The 17,643-nt window shown below is 48.0% G+C and overlaps 6 protein-coding genes across 6 annotated transcripts; 3 read left to right on the forward strand and 3 right to left on the reverse strand.

Annotated features, from left to right (window-relative positions):
* Positions 1–351: 351 nt before the first annotated feature.
* EDB93DRAFT_1128163 (uncharacterized protein) lies at positions 352–2,130 on the reverse strand. Its single transcript, XM_041448823.1, has 5 exons — positions 1,608–2,130; positions 1,455–1,557; positions 1,248–1,404; positions 761–1,196; positions 352–704 (listed from the first exon to the last, which is right to left on the reverse strand). Exons 1-5 carry the CDS (start codon positions 2,016–2,018, stop codon positions 522–524), a joined length of 1,290 nt encoding a protein of 429 aa, XP_041310535.1. The 5' UTR covers positions 2,019–2,130; the 3' UTR covers positions 352–521.
* A 1,369-nt stretch (positions 2,131–3,499) lies between these two features.
* On the forward strand, positions 3,500–5,588 carry EDB93DRAFT_1080131 (glycoside hydrolase family 15 protein; the record flags this gene model as incomplete). Its single annotated transcript, XM_041445508.1, has 8 exons — positions 3,500–3,664; positions 3,716–3,992; positions 4,042–4,186; positions 4,241–4,400; positions 4,456–4,731; positions 4,779–5,241; positions 5,298–5,393; positions 5,443–5,588. 8 exons carry the CDS (start codon positions 3,500–3,502, stop codon positions 5,586–5,588), a joined length of 1,728 nt encoding a protein of 575 aa, XP_041310536.1.
* A 240-nt stretch (positions 5,589–5,828) lies between these two features.
* EDB93DRAFT_1080153 (uncharacterized protein) lies at positions 5,829–6,873 on the forward strand (the record flags this gene model as incomplete). The annotated part of the gene is made up of 4 exons (XM_041445510.1): positions 5,829–6,000; positions 6,063–6,128; positions 6,185–6,517; positions 6,602–6,873. The coding sequence occupies 4 exons, from the start codon at positions 5,829–5,831 to the stop codon at positions 6,871–6,873; spliced, it is 843 nt and encodes a 280-aa protein (XP_041310537.1).
* A 258-nt stretch (positions 6,874–7,131) lies between these two features.
* EDB93DRAFT_1201430 (alkaline-phosphatase-like protein) lies at positions 7,132–9,774 on the reverse strand. The gene is made up of 12 exons (XM_041450949.1): positions 9,280–9,774; positions 9,213–9,226; positions 9,141–9,158; positions 9,055–9,094; positions 8,913–8,999; positions 8,719–8,768; positions 8,612–8,669; positions 8,469–8,553; positions 8,254–8,315; positions 7,999–8,185; positions 7,606–7,922; positions 7,132–7,526 (listed from the first exon to the last, which is right to left on the reverse strand). Exons 1-12 carry the CDS (start codon positions 9,670–9,672, stop codon positions 7,272–7,274), a joined length of 1,566 nt encoding a protein of 521 aa, XP_041310538.1. The 5' UTR covers positions 9,673–9,774; the 3' UTR covers positions 7,132–7,271.
* On the forward strand, positions 9,775–11,417 carry EDB93DRAFT_1128190 (Decaprenyl diphosphate synthase-like protein). The gene is made up of 7 exons (XM_041448824.1): positions 9,775–10,026; positions 10,080–10,222; positions 10,297–10,413; positions 10,461–10,565; positions 10,648–10,768; positions 10,945–11,207; positions 11,273–11,417. The coding sequence occupies exons 1-6, from the start codon at positions 9,820–9,822 to the stop codon at positions 11,062–11,064; spliced, it is 813 nt and encodes a 270-aa protein (XP_041310539.1). The 5' UTR covers positions 9,775–9,819; the 3' UTR covers positions 11,065–11,207; positions 11,273–11,417.
* Positions 11,418–14,205: 2,788 nt separating this feature from the next.
* On the reverse strand, positions 14,206–15,298 carry EDB93DRAFT_1101571 (uncharacterized protein; the record flags this gene model as incomplete). Its single annotated transcript, XM_041447110.1, has 6 exons — positions 14,206–14,432; positions 14,501–14,649; positions 14,730–14,923; positions 14,961–15,056; positions 15,146–15,186; positions 15,229–15,298. The coding sequence occupies 6 exons, from the start codon at positions 15,296–15,298 to the stop codon at positions 14,206–14,208; spliced, it is 777 nt and encodes a 258-aa protein (XP_041310540.1).
* Positions 15,299–17,643: the final 2,345 nt, after the last annotated feature.

Consider the following 17,643-nt stretch of genomic DNA (forward strand, 5'->3'; position numbering starts at 1 on the left):
TTAGCTTTGGAGCCATGTGCTCATGTTCTAAAGATTATGAACTCTCTTGGCTCGTGCAAACAGACTTACTAAAGGGAATGGAATTAACATGTTGATCAAAGTGCAAAAATGACAACAATAAGAGAAAACCCCATATATACTGAGGCTTGATGAGTTCGGAGCTTGTCCTGTATATATAGATGTTCCTGTTTTGCAGCTTCAAGGTATAACAAAGCGCATCCATACGTACCTTATCTTTTGTCCCCTGGGCGCAAATGAGATTAATTGGCGGCCATCGGACGAGTTGCAAAAACCACATTGCACAGCCACAAACCACAAGCTTAAGAGCAGTGCTTACGTTATCGCCTCGAGTTACAGAGTACATCGGTATTATTGGTGAGCACATGGTACTACAATTGAAAATACGGTACATCGCAGTGCGCGATGCGCAGAGCAAACTAGAAGAGAACCCGAGAGGCCGCCTTATCATATATCATACAACAACAAAAAAAAAAATTCAACACAATCATTGTCATTTCATGTCATGAGCCGGTGCTCCCGCTGCGGTCTCGAAGTAGGGGTGTCAGTTCCGTAATGGGAGCCGTAACAACGGACGAAGATATTGCATCAGAATCAGAACTTTGTGCATTAGTAGGTGCAGCACGTGTCTTATTTGCTTGAGAAAGATGCCAGGGCTGAGTGACATCTGCTTTGCAGACAGGACACTGCGAACAAGTAAGAACTGCCATGCTCCAAATGACTTTATGACACAATAACTCACCAATTTCTTCCGGTTGATCAACCATGAATCAACTTCCTCCAGATGGAAAATGTGATGACACGGCAACTCCCGGACGCGATCTCCTTTGACAAATTCCGATAAACAGATAGCACATTCCACCTGCGTCTCACACCATGGTATCGGCGCATGATCTAGTGCTTCATGAGATGTGGAGGGCGACGATGCGTTTTGATCTGAAGGACCTGACTCTAGATCACTGTCGTGTGACCCGGTTGAATGGCTTCCATGTGTCGTAATTCCTTCGTGTTTCTCCCATGCAGTGCCATTCCAGACCCGCCATGGAAAACCTTTGACGATGTTTTCCGGAGCACGATCACGTTGAGCTGCACGAGCCATGCGGATACGATGGATGAGGAGTGTGACGAATGTGAGACAAGAGGGGAGTATTAGGATAACTATGAATGTTAATATTGGGCTAAAGGCCTGACTTTCAGCAGCGAACAGCGAGAGATACATCGAAACTCACGAATACCATTCCCAAGGCGAGTATTGAGTAGTGATCATAAGTGAAAGCGTTTTTAAGCCAGCATGAGAGGTCGTAGACGAGTGTATTAACAGAGATAGTTCCTTGTAATCCGACCATGTGATGTAGGTAGAAACAATTTCAACATCAGAAGCATCGCCTAGAACAATTCATCAGCGGTTCGATGGTTGCACGAGGAAAAGAGCGCACCTGTACTATACATACTGACGAGTATGTCTGGTTGGCCGCTAATGTCGGGATCTTCGCCTCCGACGACAACGCCCCTGGCACCCAGTCTCTGGGCTTCCCGGACCTGATGTGAATTAGATAATCGGGTCAAGCATTCTAGACGAACATATTCACTTTGTCTACGAAGGAGCAATGGCCTCGTTGCACTAGGGCAATCCAAGACTCGCTTGGATCCGGTTGGTGGGGACCACCTATGCATCGCTTTGGGCAGCCCGAATTCGAATCACGGTCTAGCAGTGAGGTATCGTTGCCAGGGCATGAAGTCGTGAATGAAGACAATGGAATGACATATCCTAAGAGTGACTCCTTGAGTTCCTGGCCAAAAGACGCAGGCCTTGAATGGAAGGTTAGAGTCGGTGTCCGATCCACCACAGAAACGGTGCTTTCAGCGCCCCAAACCCAACCCCACAACCAACCGCCCTCTTGGGAGGTCACAGAGAATTTGCGGAGGAAGCTTAATGGGTGCGCATAGACCTGAATCACAAAAAAAAGCAGCAAGAAGATAAAGGACACGCGGGGCATCATAATGCAGGCCTCTTGAGAATGGGAGGAAACACGACGACAAGCGATAAGTGAGGGTTCTTGGCTAACGGAACTAGGTATATGATGACATCCTGCAGAAACAAGCGTGTTTGGCTGCTTGGCACCTTGCTCGGAAAAGTCCGAATATATAATAGCCAGGCTGCCCCAGGCAGTATCATTTAACCAGGAGCCACTTCCCATTCAAGGACACCTATAACGAGCTCACTGTCGTGGTGCAACATAGGTCATCCTCTGTGGTTTTCCTGCGCCTTGAACGAACGGCCTACATGTGTACAACGCTTCGTGACCCCTTAAAGTGTACAGATGGAGAACTCGGTTCAACCGATGGGCAGTTACTTCGTGAACAGTGGTCTTTTAGCGTACGTTCTCACATCCTTTCCCGACTTTGGTTGTCAGCTATTAAATCGATCTATAGCATCTTTCAAGAGTACCCTCATTCTATCGTTTACTCTGTAGCTTACCACTTGATTTGGCCAGTGTTACCGCAAAGGTTGCGCTTCTGGTATTCTAATGCGAAACCTGTTCCGAACTCATTGCTAAACTTCTGATCATGATACTCAGAAAAACACAATGCTCTCCGATGAACATATATCCTTTTGCTGAAGATTGCAAATATTGAACTACGAAAGCCCTTGTTAGGCCCCGCTTTAGAGGACAAGGAGTGCTTGAGGCGGAGGAGATTGCTGTACACCAACAGATTCGTTCCACGGCTCGAAGGGCCGCCAGGGACGATGAACAGAAATGTCTTCAGATCCGCCTCCTCTTGTAAGAATGCTAGTTGTGACTTCTTCCAATATGGGGAGGGTCTTCGTTGGCTTGGGGAATGTGGACACCGCTGCGACACGGAAACACCTCGCGATCGAAACACTGCGAAGCTGGTACTCTGACTTGTGCCTCAAAAGCGCAGACAATAGTCGGTTCTTCTAACTATGAGACTGACTGCTATGCCAAGTCCCTGATCGTCGAGCGTTGTGTGCTGAGTGCTCAAAGCTGTGGAAGGTCCAGAAACCCACCAGCTGGAATCGCAGAAATGGAATGTGAGATCATTCAGTTCTGCAATTCCAAGTGATGTGATTGTTGTCGAGATTGTCTATGTCTTTGCGGTTCCGAGCTGGTTTCCGAGTCCCTGGCGGTGGCAGACGAGACAGAAAGAGACAGAACGTAGACAGTGCAATTTAGTCTTCACACCGTAGCTGCATGTAGGAACCTGAATCCAAACGACGATGGGAGGCACATTCAACCGTAAGTTGTGGGTGGTCGACAAATTTGATCAAGTTACTAAAGTTAGCCGCGACCTTCTTCGACGTAACCAGGATCAATTGCTCAATTTGCGTTCTTCGCTTCTTGCCCATGCGTGCACTCAGGCCTGGCATATGGCAATGTATACCGTGACGTACACTCCGTATTGGAACTATAAAGACGATGTTTGCAATTTTTTGCAGAACATTTTGCCCCAGGTCATCATGTGGCGCTCTCTCAAGTTGGCCTCTACGCTCGGGCTTGCATGCGCGTCAGCGTTTGCCCAGTCAAGTACGGTGGACTTGTATACGAGTACTGAGTCCCCCATTGCCAAAGCTGGTGTACTTGCAAACATCGGCCCCAACGGTGCTAAGTCGTCTGGAGCTTATGTGAGTTCTGAAGATACCAAGTATTGAAACTGCTAACCGAGATTCGTGCAGCCCGGCGTGGTCATCGCCAGTCCTAGCACTACTAACCCAGACTACCTGTACACATGGGTCCGAGACTCTTCGCTCGTCTTCAAAATGCTCATTGATCAGTACACCTCTGGGCAAGACACCACCTTGCGTGCGCACATCGACAACTTCGTTGCTGCCGAAGCAAACATACAGCAGGTTGCCAACCCAAGTGGAACTGTTTCCACTGGTGGCTTAGGCGAGCCCAAGTTCAACATCGACGAGACTGAATTCACTGGAGCGTGGGGCCGCCCCCAGCGTGGTATGTATGATAAATGCGTAGTGGCCTGTTATCGCTAACGGGAAAACAGATGGACCTGCGCTGCGTTCAATCTCCATGATCACCTATGCAACTTGGCTTATTGCCAACCAGAATGAGACATACGTCACTGACTCCCTTTGGTCCATCATCAAACTCGACCTAGACTATATCATGAACAACTGGAACCAGACGACGTGAGCTCTGCATAACTCAAGCACTCTTGTCTCGAGACTCATACAACGGTCAAGTTTTGACCTGTGGGAGGAAGTTGATTCCTCTTCATTCTTTACTAGCGCTGTTCAACACCGTGCACTTCGTCAGGGTTCTGCTCTTGCCACCGCGATCGGCCAAACTTCAGTTGTCAGTGAATATAATACCCAGGCCAACAACATTCTCTGCTTCCTCCAGGTGTGTACATTGAATCTTTTACGTAGTAATTGTCTCAAAGCGAGTATCTCAATAGTCATTTTGGAACCCATCGCCTGGGTTCATGACCGCCAACACCGGAGGCGGCCGCTCTGGCAGAGATGCGAACACGGTGTTGACATCCATTCATGTCTTTGACGTTGAAGCTGGCTGCGATGGTGTTACTTTCCAGCCCTGTTCCGATATTGCTTTGTCCAACCTCAAGGTCTATGTCGACTCTTTCCGTGAGATATATGACATCAACGCTGGCATACGTGCTGACCAGGCTGTTGCAACTGGACGGTACCCTGAGGACGTGTACCAGGGTGGTAATGTAAGGTCTTTATCTTACTCTTTATCTTATTTCTCAACTGTTCGTAGCCGTGGTACTTGGCATCCTTTGCAGTTGCTGAACAGCTCTACGACGCCCTTATTGTGTGGAGCAACGAGGGCTCGCTGACAGTCACAGATGTCTCTTTCCCCTTCTTCCAACAGTTCGACGCAGGCATCAAGCCAGGGACTTACAGTTCCTTGACTCCAACTTATAGCACCCTCACGACAGCGATCAGGAATTTTGCAGATGGTTTCGTCGGTATGGCTGCGAAGTACACGCCCTCAGGCGGAGGACTGGCTGAGCAGTACACCAGGAGCGACGGCACACCGACCAGCGCTGTGGATCTCACGTGGAGCTATGCATCTGCGTTGACTGCGTTTAATGCAAGGGCTGGTATAACATCTGCGAGTTGGGGTGCCAAGGATCTCCCAGTCTCCCCAACATGCTCTACTAGCAAGGCCCCAACTGTTCCAGTTGTTTTTAACGTCAATGCTACTACTGCCGTGGGACGTAAGTTGATTGATGCAGCGAACATGACCAAGTTTATTCAATTATGTTGCCAACAGAGAACATATACTTGACTGGCTCTGTCGGTGCTCTGACTGACTGGAGCACCACTAATGCTATTCTCATGTCATCAGCTTACTACCCAATCTGGAGCAGTGCGTCTGATCTTTTTCAAGTACAACATGTACTAACATCAAGTTCTAGCGGCCGTCACTCTTCCGGCGAACACGCAAATCCAATACAAGTACATTATTGTCGACAATGGTAATGTCACTTGGGAGTCTGATCCCAATAATGAGTTTACTACGTCCATGTCTGGCATTACAACCCTCAACGACGTGTGGCGGTAATCTATTCTTGCACTATTATGGACACCTTTTTATTAATGGTAGCACAACAATACCCATATACCCTGCATTAATTTGACTTGTTGCAAATCGCAATGCAACGTAACGACTGACAGTACTATGAGTCGATGAGCGCGTAAGCGTGTGTTCGTTACGTAAAATGGCGTAGTGCCTTGCCTCAACTGGCGCAGGCTGGTGATCACCGTTCACGACAGCACCTGATATCTTTCTTAATTTTCCATCATGTCCATGCTAGACAAATTCAAGAAGGGCGCACAGAAGGCAGGCATTCAGGCCACGGCTCTCGTCAGGGAGGGCTCCTCGCGCGTGGCGAGTGGCTCAAGAGACTTCGTGCAAGGATTCACCCTGCCAGGAGAAGCTGAGAAGGCAGCAAAGATCCTTGAGAGCTTCCTCGGTGCGCACACTCCTTCCGATGACATCGACAACATCACTTGCTGAGTGCTTTGCTGCCCACAGCTAACCCCAATCATCCTGAGTCTGCACTCAACTCAATACCCACTGCCGTTCTGCAGCGTGCAAGAGGTGACATCATCTACTCGTAGCTCACCCCACCACCTCTCACTGAACAATGCGCTCAGGTCTTGCCGTATTCCAAGTGCTCAAGGCTGGATTCATGTTCAGCGGGAAAGCTGGCTCTGGCCTCGTCATCGCACGACTCCCGGACGGATCATGGTCTGCACCCTCGTGCATAGCAACCGGTGGACTCGGTTGGGGCCTCCAAATCGGCGCGGACATTACAGATTTTGTGATCGTACTGAACAGCGAGGACGCAGTCAAGGCATTCAGCATAGGCGGAAACGTCACCATCGGCGGCAACATTAGCGCCGCAGCAGGACCCATTGGCACTGGCGGGAGCGTCCAGGCCACCTTGGCTCATCCTGCACCCATGTTCTCATACTCGAAATCAAAGGGTGAGATGTCTTCTATCTTCATCGTTTACATTTTATTTGATAGTAATGTGATTGTTAAACATGATGTACTGATGCGTGCAACAGGTCTTTTTGCTGGTCTCTCGCTGGAGGGAACCGTTCTTATAGAGCGGAAAGACGCTAACCGCGAATTTTACGGATCGCCTGTGCCTGCACGCGATATTCTCGGAGGGCGTGTGCCTCCACCCGAAGTTGCATCGCGTCTGTATGAGATCATCGAGGCTGCGGAAGGACTGGATGAGACCGGTGTCCCACAAGCTGCGTACGTGCCTAGTGCTACCGGCCAGCATATGGGCATCGGAAGCAATCACATGGTGTTTGATGCGGAAGCGAATTGATGATTTGTGCTGGCTCTGAGTAGGGAGTGGTGTGTTGAGACGGGTATCCCGCGAGCTGCGTACGTGCCTAGTGCTACTGGCCAGCATATGGCATCAGATAGTGTTTGATGCGGAAGCACATTAATGGTTTGTGCTGGCTTTGAGTAGGGAGTGGTGTATATATGAACTCTATGCCTTTTTCCCTTGTATTGCTTTGGCCCCAATTCATTATGGCGTAGATCTTATACCTGATTGTAATCCTATCGCGTCAAATCATTCCATTAATCGGTTAAATTAGCTAGGGAGGGTGGCAAATATGATGCATATGCAGCACATCTAGGAAGGTATCACATTCAGTAACGTGGGTAATGATGGCTCTCGAAGTATCTAAAGCAGCTCGACTTCAATATGTATGAAGTTTAAACATCTGGCAAGACAAACGGATCCCAGAACCCAGCGGTTCCATTGGTCTTAGCTGTATCTGTAGCGTCGAAGCCCAGCAATCGCATCACGAGGTTGTAAATCTCGACATTCTGGAACCCTGGCATCACGTATTCTCCTGTTCCATCGTGCTCTCCTCGTGCGACCACAGCAGCTTTCGCACCCTGCGAGAAAGGCCCGTGTGCGACAAAAATGGCACGCATCGACGGGTCCTCATTGTCATAGCCGTGGTTCTAGGAAAGCGCAATGCGTTAGCTCAACGACATACAGCACAGAAATCAGGCGACATGGGATGCGGTAAGGTAAACTCACTCCAGTTGACATTCCATCTTCGCCGTCTGTGCGGTCAGTCAGCGCGTAGCCTACGCGCGGGACAATCCACACAGGGGCGATGCGGTAATTGTGGGAGAAATGGTATCGTTCGGGCATAGGCTCTACTGTGCCTGCAGACATCTCACCGTAGTTGAATGCATTGAGGTCTACCAAGGAGGTGCCAGCGTCGGTCGAGAAGCTCTCGGTCGTAAACACATCGAACTGATCTGGATGGGTAAGTGTGTACTCGCACAGACGCTCAAGGGCCTCGGTCACGTTCGTGCCAGGAGCGAAGCGTAAGCCCATGGATGGCCAACCTGAGCAGAGTAAGCAATCCACCACTTAGTCTAAAACATTTCGGGAAGCAACAGACTATATAATGGAATTACTTACCGTCCACCTTGGTAACACCTTTCCACGGCTCACCAACAATCTCGTCGATATATATCCAAGTTGGGTGGCTGGTATCCATCATCCCATGGTCACTGACGAAGATGATATTGACGATATGCGTGAGGTTGCGCTCGCCTAGTGCTTGGGTTAGGTTCCGGGCGAAAAGATCGATAGCTGCGAGAGTCATCTTCAGGAAGTAGCAAGTTTGGAAAACGAAATAAGCACATCAACCAATATGATTAACATAATGCTTACATTAACAGCCTCAGACATTGGCCCTGTTGCATGCCCTGCTTGGTCTAGTGTCGGTTCGTACCCTATTGATGAACAATAACGTCAGCATGCCACAGGGAAGAATGATGGAATTGAAGAGGACGAAACGACGAGCAGAATAAACTATACTGCCCAGCTTTGAGCAAAAGAAGCTCGTTGGTCCAGAAGCAGAGAAAGAAAGAAATGCAAGAACACACCAAGAATAAGTTGCGGCCGCTCTTCCAGCGGGAGGTCAATCCACTCTAAGAGATTGGAAAGTTTCTTCTCGAGAGCATAATTATTCTGCATTCAACTTCAGATCACATTACAACCTTTTTCGAGTTTAAGACCACATTCTCACCTCCCAAGGTAGAAAATATGTAGAGTTCACACCCGAGGTCGTAGACCAAGGACCAGGCCTGGTCGAGTGAATAAAAAGCAAAGTATGATACAGAGGGGAAAACTGACCACATGAGGTTTGCGGTGATGATACCTGCACGTTCGGCAGTTTCCCACATCTAAGTTGTACGAACGGCAGGAAATGCAGAGGGAGGGGAGACCGATGCGTGTCAGTCAAATGACGAGACAGGTATGCAAAGTTACAAGAGGTGAGAGAGAACGTATTAAGCGTGCATACAAAGAAAATGTCTGTGGATACTAACAGGTTCACCGAGCCACCAGCTCGGGTTCTGCGCGGATTCAACACGAGCATAGTGGAATGTGTCTTGGAAAACGGGGTCCCAGAAGTTCTACATGGCCGATGTGAGAATGTCAGACAGTTTAAGAAAGTGATGAAGGACAAACATTCGCAATGATGCCGTGCGACTCGGCGTAGAGGCCAGTCCTAAATGTAGTGTGAGTTCATGCCGAGCAATGCGGGTGATATTTACATTAGTGCCCAGTGATTTCTGGAACAAACGTTATTCAAATGTATCAATTACTTCAACAAATTTATGACTCACGGGAACGTCAGAGTCTGCAGAGGGAAATGTTTAGTATTAGAGCAAAGAACCGAAAGGGAATGCGCACGGGGAAAATAGGCTTCATATACTTTGCCCTTATACCTTCCCGACTGATATCTAACAAATGCGGTGTGAGTCCACGGTCTAAATAATCCGCACGAAGACCATCGATCGAAACCATAAGCACTGTCTTCTTGAACTCGTGCGTTCCATTCGAGTACAATGCATCCCTCTCGGTTCTCGTGTCATGTCGAGTACGGGGCCAGAGTTCAAATAGGGTGGCAGAGAGAATAAGCGAGAGGAGAACACCGAATCCAGCAAAACGCTTGCGTTTGTGTGAGGGGGCAGGAGAAATGGGTTGCTGCTCGACATCAGGTTGGACAGCGTTGTCAACATTCGAGAGTAAACCGCGTCGCTCGTCGGGCGTGGCTAATGTATCGATATCGTGTATGCGTGACATTGCGCAAGACAACGACGAAGATCTAGAGGAAGTCAAAAGGGAACTTATCGCACAGGCCACGTAAATAGTCTTCGATAGCAAAGAACCTGAATGTATGTGGCTGTGCTCATTTATTACTACCTTCAACGACCACGTTCGAAATCCACAATGACATGGCCCGGGATTTGGGGCTGGACATCATCCTTGCTCGCCTTCATCAAGACCCAACTCGTGATTCTGCTTCTCCGTGTTCTTTCTGCGGGCCCTATTCCACGTCATATAGCCTTCGAAATGGATGGTAACCGCCGCTTTGCACGTCTCACTGGCCGTCACGCGGTCGAGGGTCATTCAGACGGGTTTCATACACTTAAGCAGGTACACCCCTTGATGCTGCTTCGGTCGTAGAGATTTCCTGAGATTGGTCACAGATATTAGAGATATGCCTGCGTCTTGACATACGCTGCGTCACGGTCTACGCCTTTGCGATCGAAAACTTCAATAGGCCACCTGACGAGGTCGATGCACTCATGAAACTAGCAGAAGAGAGACTCGTGGAGATTGCACAGAATGGGTGAGATTTTAATTAAATACATTGCAGTCGAAGTGCTTGATTGCCTGACGTTACTGCATGTGATTACTCTTCAGTGCTCTCTTAAGCCAATATGGCGTACGCCTCAATGTCCTCGGCCATCGTGAGCTACTACCTATCCATGTTCAAGCCGCCATTGATAAAGCGGAGGGAATGACGCGTCAGAATAACAGGTATGTCCCCTCTACCCTCGCCTTCTATCCTGAACATACTCCAACAGAGCAATATTGAATGTCTGTGCACCGTACGCCTCGCGGCATGAGATGACATTAGCGGTACAATCTGTCGTACAGCAGGCCCTCGATAAAGAGAACTTTGATTCTTCGTGAGCACAGATCTTTGCTGGGCCGTTTATTTAAATTTGTGACTTCTCCCGCCACATGTTTCATGCTAATCAATACATGCAGATTGATTACAGAACAAACTATCGAGGACAACCTCATGACTTCGCTTGGGGGCAGCCCGCCGCTCGACATTTTCATCCGCACGAGTGGTGTGAAGCGATTGAGCGGTTTTCTGCAATGGCAGGTATGTCTCTGTTCCTTCCCTGCCTTTCATCTCCCTACCACCAATCTCTGTTCACTTTGCTTGTTTTGCTTCCATATCCCATTTCGGAGTATTATTTTCCTCGACGTTGGCGAAAATGGCACTTCTATACTCATCCAAAACGTTGTCTCCGCCAAACTCATTTGTACCTCTCACAGTGCTGTGAAAATACACAGATTCATATGGTAGATACCTATTGGCCCGAATTTGGCCTCTGGGATTTTGTACCTATTTTACTAGATTATCAGCGGAAGGTGTGGGCACGATCGAGTAGCTGAAGGTTTGGGCCTAGGTGCGAGACTTATCAAAATTTCTACTAGGTGTTCGCTAGTGTGTTGGGCATTGTAGTACCAGATATTCTGAATTCACTGTGTCCTTCACTAATATTGCTTGGTCAAATTTCTTGCTGTTTTCTACCTTGGTGAGCTCATTCGTTGACTACTTTTACTCAGCTTCAACCTGGAGATGTTGACCCTTCTGTGATAGGTTGGGTCCCAGATGCTAGGACCCTGTAGCTGATCATTCTAATCATATATGAAACAAGTGGTCACTGGTGACAAAAGAGAATCATTCGGGATTTCCCGTTATTTGTGCATGTAGACGATCTTGCAAGCAAGGTGATGTCCTCCGCAAGCTCCCACCTATAGTAGTGCAGAGCTTTTGCCAGAGCACATGTCTTTTTTTTTTGAATTCAATTAGATTGTCCTACTTCGTGGTGTCTCTTCCGCTCGCCACGTTCGAAGTCCGGACACCAATGCTCTTTGCAATTTAGCTCACGAACATGCCTACGCCAAAATACTGACTCGTCAATATTCCGACTCGTTACCAAAAGGCTCCCTTCACACTCAAATTTGCTGAATCGCATAGGCCCATGGAAGATGAAACAAAGTGTTCCTAAAAACTGTGCCTTGGAAGAACCATGGGTCTGCTCTCCAACATCAATTTGAACCCTCTTGACGACCTATACTTGTACCAGGTCGTGTGTCTGCAAATCGGTGTTTCCTCGACACTGCCAGTGCAAAAAATCCGATGTGAGAGTGGTTGGCAGTTTTACGTTTATTATTGCGATGTTCAACAACTTGAATACCGATCTCATCTGTTCACAGGTTCGCTGATGGTCCCCGCCGGCCATACGACCATGGACTTTGACTGCATACCAGAAAATAATATGTCTGTCACGAATCATGATCGGCGTTTAGTTGGCTCCATCAAGAGAGAGATCCATGAACAGCCTTTGAGGTCAACGTTAGACGAACAGATTCAGCGCAGTGCGTTCCATCTTCGTAAGGCCTCCCTAAATATTAATCATCAATAGCAATGATCATCCGTTTCAACGGGCTCTCGAACTCAAGCTTAGGCATGGTCGATCAATTCCAGATAAATTCAAACAGCTACTTTGCTTAGCAGTATGACCGTACTAGGTTGTCTAAAAACAACTTGAAGTAGATATTCCACATCAACCATGATACCAAAGCGAAATCAGAAGTATGACTCGCTGTTGCGATATGCCGCTCGGCTTAAATGACCCCCGGTGTGCAGAGATTGATTTTTGCATCCTAAGGCGCGTAGGTGAGTCATAGGATTGATTCTTGGTTGCAGACCGATCTGCTCATACTCACGTCGGGTATACATTCAAACCCACTACAGCAATCTCGACTTGTCCAGCAGAGGTCTCCGTATCTGCGACACACACTGTCAGACTCAGATGATGCCGATGTTATGGATATGAAAGCAAGAACAACAGCGGCGAGGAACGATAAACGCATTTTCTGTGCGAGTGACGTAGAATTTTCTGAGGGGGTTCTCGAATGATATCTTTGAGGATGAGGAAACACTGTGGGACGATGAACAACTTTTATGCCCTGGTTCTGGTCGATTTGGCAGAATAGTTATTGCTGTCAGATGGCACAAAATTGGTTGAACATGCAGGGGCGTATTCAGTTGGTTATTACCATTTGTCATCACCTGCTGGCAACACTGTCGACGACACTTCTTAGGGTCATCCCAATCTCTCACTCATCGTATCATCATTCGAACCTCCAGTGAGCTGTTGGATTTAGAGCGGACGACACTGACAAAACGCACAGCGCCATTTGTAATATTCCGGTAATGTAGAAAGTGAATGGCTCAAATGCAGTTTGTTCATCGAACCGGACGCGCTGAAAGGGAGACACGCACAACACAGCACCGGCGGTTATGCGTGCTTAGATATAGTAGATAAGTATAAGCGGAATGAAGGGCAGGTGGGCAGGTCCCTGGAAAGTTGCGATAAACCTTGAGCCTGTTAGTGCTGCCGTGGTTCGGTCCGTGGTCCATGAATTGGGGCGGACCGGACCTGAGTGAGGTTCGCGGTCCACCATTTGCCCGAACGGTTCTATGTTGGTTCGAACCTTCCCCGAACCACAAGAAGTTCTGCCACATTGTCGAAGCGTGTTTTGACCCGCCTTGGCCTCACGGATTCTCGAGCTTCGATACTTACTTGTTTCCGACAAATGCAGAGGCTCATTGACAAGGTAAGTCATGACATGTACTGTTCAAACAGTGCTGACGAAGACTTGCATCAGGCAATCGCACTTCACACAGAAGCGCTGAATTTGCGCCCAGTCGGTTACACACATCGGTCCCAGTTCGCATACCTCTACGCAGGTTGGAAGCTGCCTCTTCATTGTGGGCGGATACGACGGTGGGGCATATAGAGACAAAGTTGTATTGTTTAACCTTGGTGAGTGCACCTCCATGATTTCAAACTTTCATTCCTAACTCCCCAACCAGCATCCATCATGCCCAACCCATCACACACCACGTCACCCATGTCTATGCACCTTCCATCGCTACCAGTGCCCAAAATCACACGCCACATCGTCTATGTTGATGTCCGCACCTTCCACTGTTACCAGCACCCTCCAGGTTCACGGTTCTCTGAAGTTCTTACCTCGTCTTATGAAGGCCGCGACTTGATGATGGATATTTGTCGCAGCTCGGAAGCAGAGTTGGGAGCAATTGGACATCCTCCAGAACTCCTTGTTTCAATGATGTCTCACTATGCTTTAGGTACGTTGCGCATCTAGACTCAACTCTGGTTGGGCAACTTACTTTTTTTTACCATCCTATATAGCATCAGTAAATTCACTAATTCCTTAATTAGCTTTCCCTGCCGCTTGCCGCACTTAATTTTGACTTAGCTAAATATATTCACTTGGCTTTTTATTTGATAAGTTGAATTAAGGAAGCACATGGTTTTCAATCGGCAACAAGCAGCGCAAGAACGACAAGCAAGATCAAGCCAAAACAAGCACTGCAAGTTGATTGCAAGCAACATAACATTGCCGATATACTACTACCGCTAAGATCTAAAACTCTAATCTCGTCATCTAAACCAACATCTTGGACGCAATCAGGTGCATCTTTCGGCAATAGTATCACCCACTGGGATCTGTGAATTCAGCCTCTTCATCTCCCTCGTCATCAACTGTTGGTCTCACAGTCTCTTCATCTCCCTTGTCATCGACTGTTGGTCTGTGGCTGGGATACCTCGGAGGTGATGACTGGGGTGGGGGGTCAAAATCAGGAGGGGGCGACACAAATTCTCGAGGGGGAGGTAATGGCTGGGGTGGTAGAGGGACATCTTGAGGGCATGGTCCTGGAGCTGGTGTGACATTGTTTATGGGGTGGTATGCATTCATATGTTGTGTGAGACCTGAGCGATTTTTGAACCAGCGCGTGCAATTTGGAGCTGGACACTCAAACCAAAAGAGGTTGTGAGCACGGTGACCAGCAGCTTGAGGCATAGTACGGGGTAGTTGTAACACAGGATACAAGGAAGTGTAGTGCCTGGGCTGTGAAGTTTAGCGCCGATACCAAACCTAAACAATATCCCCCAGATTAGTGCCATTGTCAAGGTCAAAATTTGGCCAACTCGCCTTAGTGAACATCAATATTATACCAAAAGTTCTGGTAAACGTTGATGTTACACCGAAATGGTTGTGGTGAATTTTCATTTGTCGGACTAAAACAAAACCACTTGAAGGCTCCCAAAGTCGGCAGACCGAAATCTGTAATATAACTAGTGGTAGTACTTGTATTGGTAGCACTAGCCAAGAGTACATTAGGGTCAATGTCGTATTCAGAGTCAGCTTTCTAGGCCAGAAATTTTCAAAAGAGTGACAAGACTCACGTTCAACTCATCACCACTACCCTCCAATACCTTTAGTCTTCGAATCGTCCATCGAACAAATGTCTCAGCCAGCTTCGCAGTGTATGGGAACCCATCCTAAAAATGCAACTCAGCATCCAGGACGCATCGTGCTCGAGGCCGAAGGTCGTGCAAAGAGACGTACCAAAGCTCAAATGATGGCTGACCGACAGCATGAACTGGAGGCAAACCAGGCGAAGTGAACAAGCTATACAAAAAGGGCATCAGTGTATAGCAACTCTCCAGGAACAGATGGCAATGGACCAAGCTGCTGCGCGTGTTGATGCACCGAAGCCTAAACGTCCCTGTGCTCGCCCCATAGCAAAGGCTGCAAAGCTCTCGGAGACCTCTGAACAGAGTATGGCCAGTGGAGATGAGTGCCTTTAAGCCCCATTCATATCTGAGCCCTGAAACCAGATATTTAACAGGCCCTTCAGTGGTTACCGCCAGCAATTTTCTGCATGCCTACTTATCAAGAGTGCATTCTTGTATGGGACAATTAAGGAGGATGGTAGTAAGCACATGGAACCATTTCAATCTGACCTTATCATGCAGGTGCTTGCGCAACATCACTGTGCTATTTCTGGTGCTCTTGCCATTGTGCCAGGATTCACTACATTGGGACACGCGAAAGGGGCGCTTGCCCTCACCACTTTGGTGGCAGGTATCTCCACCATATCTTTATACAGTTGACTCATTCTTTATTTTAGATGGAACACGCAATCACACTTTTTGCCAATGAGGGCTTTCTACTGAGTTACATTGAAATCAACGGTTGAGGAAGAGCTTCCAAGGCCCCCCAGAAGCACAACAAGTCGTCAGGCAATGAAAGTAGTACTCTTTTGGCATTTTCGGATGTCAACTGGGGTGAGCCCACTAGGTCATATGTGATATCCATCACTCATGCAGGAGACTTGGTCATTAGGAAGATGTGGGAGAGAGCTCAGAACCTTGGCACAAAGAGGCATGGTGCACGAAAGGTGGACGAGGAATCAGAAGATGAGCGCATGCTCATCTGCTGTTACGACTTGGATGGTATCTGTTGGCGACGCTCAAACAGAGCTTGTGTCATCAATGGTCTGTGGACGTCCTTGGGCTAGCCCAAGGTTAGGGGTCGTACTTGGCGGGTCTTCGGCAAGTACGATTTAACGCCTATGTCCAAATCGGGTAGCTTATGTCACGCGGGTGCGAGACGATAAGCTATATCGGCCTAGGCTTACGACACCCAAAGGTTAATTGTAAGGATCGTCGTTAATTAGAAGGACAGAAGTCCGACTAGTTAACAGGGGCTTTGCTCGTCGACGAAGTCGATGAGTAAAGGTCGAGACTATAGGCTTATCCGCGATGAGCAGATAAGAAGATAGAATATAGACTGCTGGCGAGGCAGAAAGGATCACTCTGGTGAGAGTAGGAGGTCAAGAACCAAGTAGATTCAAGTTAAGGAATATGGTACATGGTAGCGAGTTTATATAGAGGACAGGAGACGTATTAGTGGGTGATAACTCGTACTACCGGGAGAGGCAATCGATAAAGGGTATGACTATAACAGGAAGGCACGTTCGGTTGAGGTAGAACGTGCTAGATAAGAAAGTGAGTCAAAGATCGAAATAAGAGGTGAAACGCACAGGAGCACGATCGTGCAGCTGCGGATCTAAGTATAAGTCGCATGTGCGACTGCGTACTGAGTCAGAGATCAAGAAAGGGAATAGGGTAAAGGGGATGCATCATGCATCATATCATAGGTTACCGTCCAGACGGTAAAGGCAAGGGGACTGTCCACAGGATCAGTCAGGTGGTGAAACGGAGCATGGGTATGCTTCGTCAGCGAAAGGATCCGGCCAGATGTACTGGCTTTGCTGAAGCGACAGGTAGAGGGCAAGAGGGAATGCGAGGATGACGAGGATGACAAGGGTGAGGTCGGGGTAAGGGTACGATGCGAGGGCTGATACGAGGAGTATTAGGAGAAAAATGGTAGGGGCCCAAGCGTCTAGATGTTCTTGTAACATCTGCTAGTTGTCAGTGGTACTGTTCTTTTTTTTGTCATTTCATGTCTCACAACTGACTACTAGTAGTATTATGACTCTTCCTGCAGTGTCATGATGTTAGGACTACTCCCTTGTGTCGCCGTCTCTCTGCTCAAGTCGCCACTTCAAAGCTTATCTCCACGCTGCTCCAATTCGCTCATTTTCCCGTTGCTCCGAGTCGTCTTTCCCTCGTCGCCCTTCCCTCATCGCCACTACTACTACTAATAGTTTCACGCATTTTAAACCATCGCTAACCGTCACTATCCCGCTCTTTAATGTTTCTTTCTGCTACTTACCAATACTTGACTGTCACTTGCTCTCACTTTAAATTAACTTGTCTGCTTGTCTCGCTATAAATGCAGTATTTGCCACCGTTTTTTTCATGAACCAAGTGGGCACAAGCTTGAGCAAGTGGAAATAAGTAAAAAATAAGTGCAAAACAAGAGGGATCTACTTGTTGAACTTGCAGCAAGTGGTTTTTACCGCCCTTGCCAAGGACTTAACTGCTTCTTGTGGGAAAATAATTGACGGCAAGCGGCGGGAAAGCTAATTAAGGAATTAGTGAATTTACTGATGTAGATACAGCCTCTCCAGGACTCCTTGGACTCGGCAACCTCATTGAGGCAGGCATCACTCCCGCA

Source organism: Suillus bovinus (assembly GCF_016758785.1).
Source record: "Suillus bovinus strain UH-Sbo-P2 chromosome Unknown EDB93scaffold_10, whole genome shotgun sequence".
NCBI lineage: Eukaryota > Fungi > Basidiomycota > Agaricomycetes > Boletales > Suillaceae > Suillus > Suillus bovinus.

Excerpts from the sequence above, each read along its gene's own strand:
- EDB93DRAFT_1128190 (XM_041448824.1), top strand. The coding sequence starts at position 9,820 with ATGACATGGCCCGGGATTTGGGGCTGGACATCATCCTTGCTCGCCTTC. Across the intron at positions 10,566-10,647 it reads AAAGAGAACTTTGATTCTTC|ATTGATTACAGAACAAACTA; the intron begins GTGAGCACAGAT and ends CAATACATGCAG. Across the intron at positions 10,769-10,944 it reads GCGGTTTTCTGCAATGGCAG|TGCTGTGAAAATACACAGAT; the intron begins GTATGTCTCTGT and ends TACCTCTCACAG.
- EDB93DRAFT_1128163 (XM_041448823.1), bottom strand. The coding sequence starts at position 2,018 with ATGATGCCCCGCGTGTCCTTTATCTTCTTGCTGCTTTTTTTTGTGATT. Across the intron at positions 1,558-1,607 it reads ATTGCTCCTTCGTAGACAAA|GTCCGGGAAGCCCAGAGACT; the intron begins GTGAATATGTTC and ends AATTCACATCAG. Across the intron at positions 1,405-1,454 it reads CGTCAGTATGTATAGTACAG|GCGATGCTTCTGATGTTGAA; the intron begins GTGCGCTCTTTT and ends GAATTGTTCTAG.
- EDB93DRAFT_1201430 (XM_041450949.1), bottom strand. The coding sequence starts at position 9,672 with ATGTCACGCATACACGATATCGATACATTAGCCACGCCCGACGAGCGA. Across the intron at positions 8,554-8,611 it reads CATATTTTCTACCTTGGGAG|AATAATTATGCTCTCGAGAA; the intron begins GTGAGAATGTGG and ends AGTTGAATGCAG. Across the intron at positions 7,923-7,998 it reads AGGTGTTACCAAGGTGGACG|GTTGGCCATCCATGGGCTTA; the intron begins GTAAGTAATTCC and ends TACTCTGCTCAG.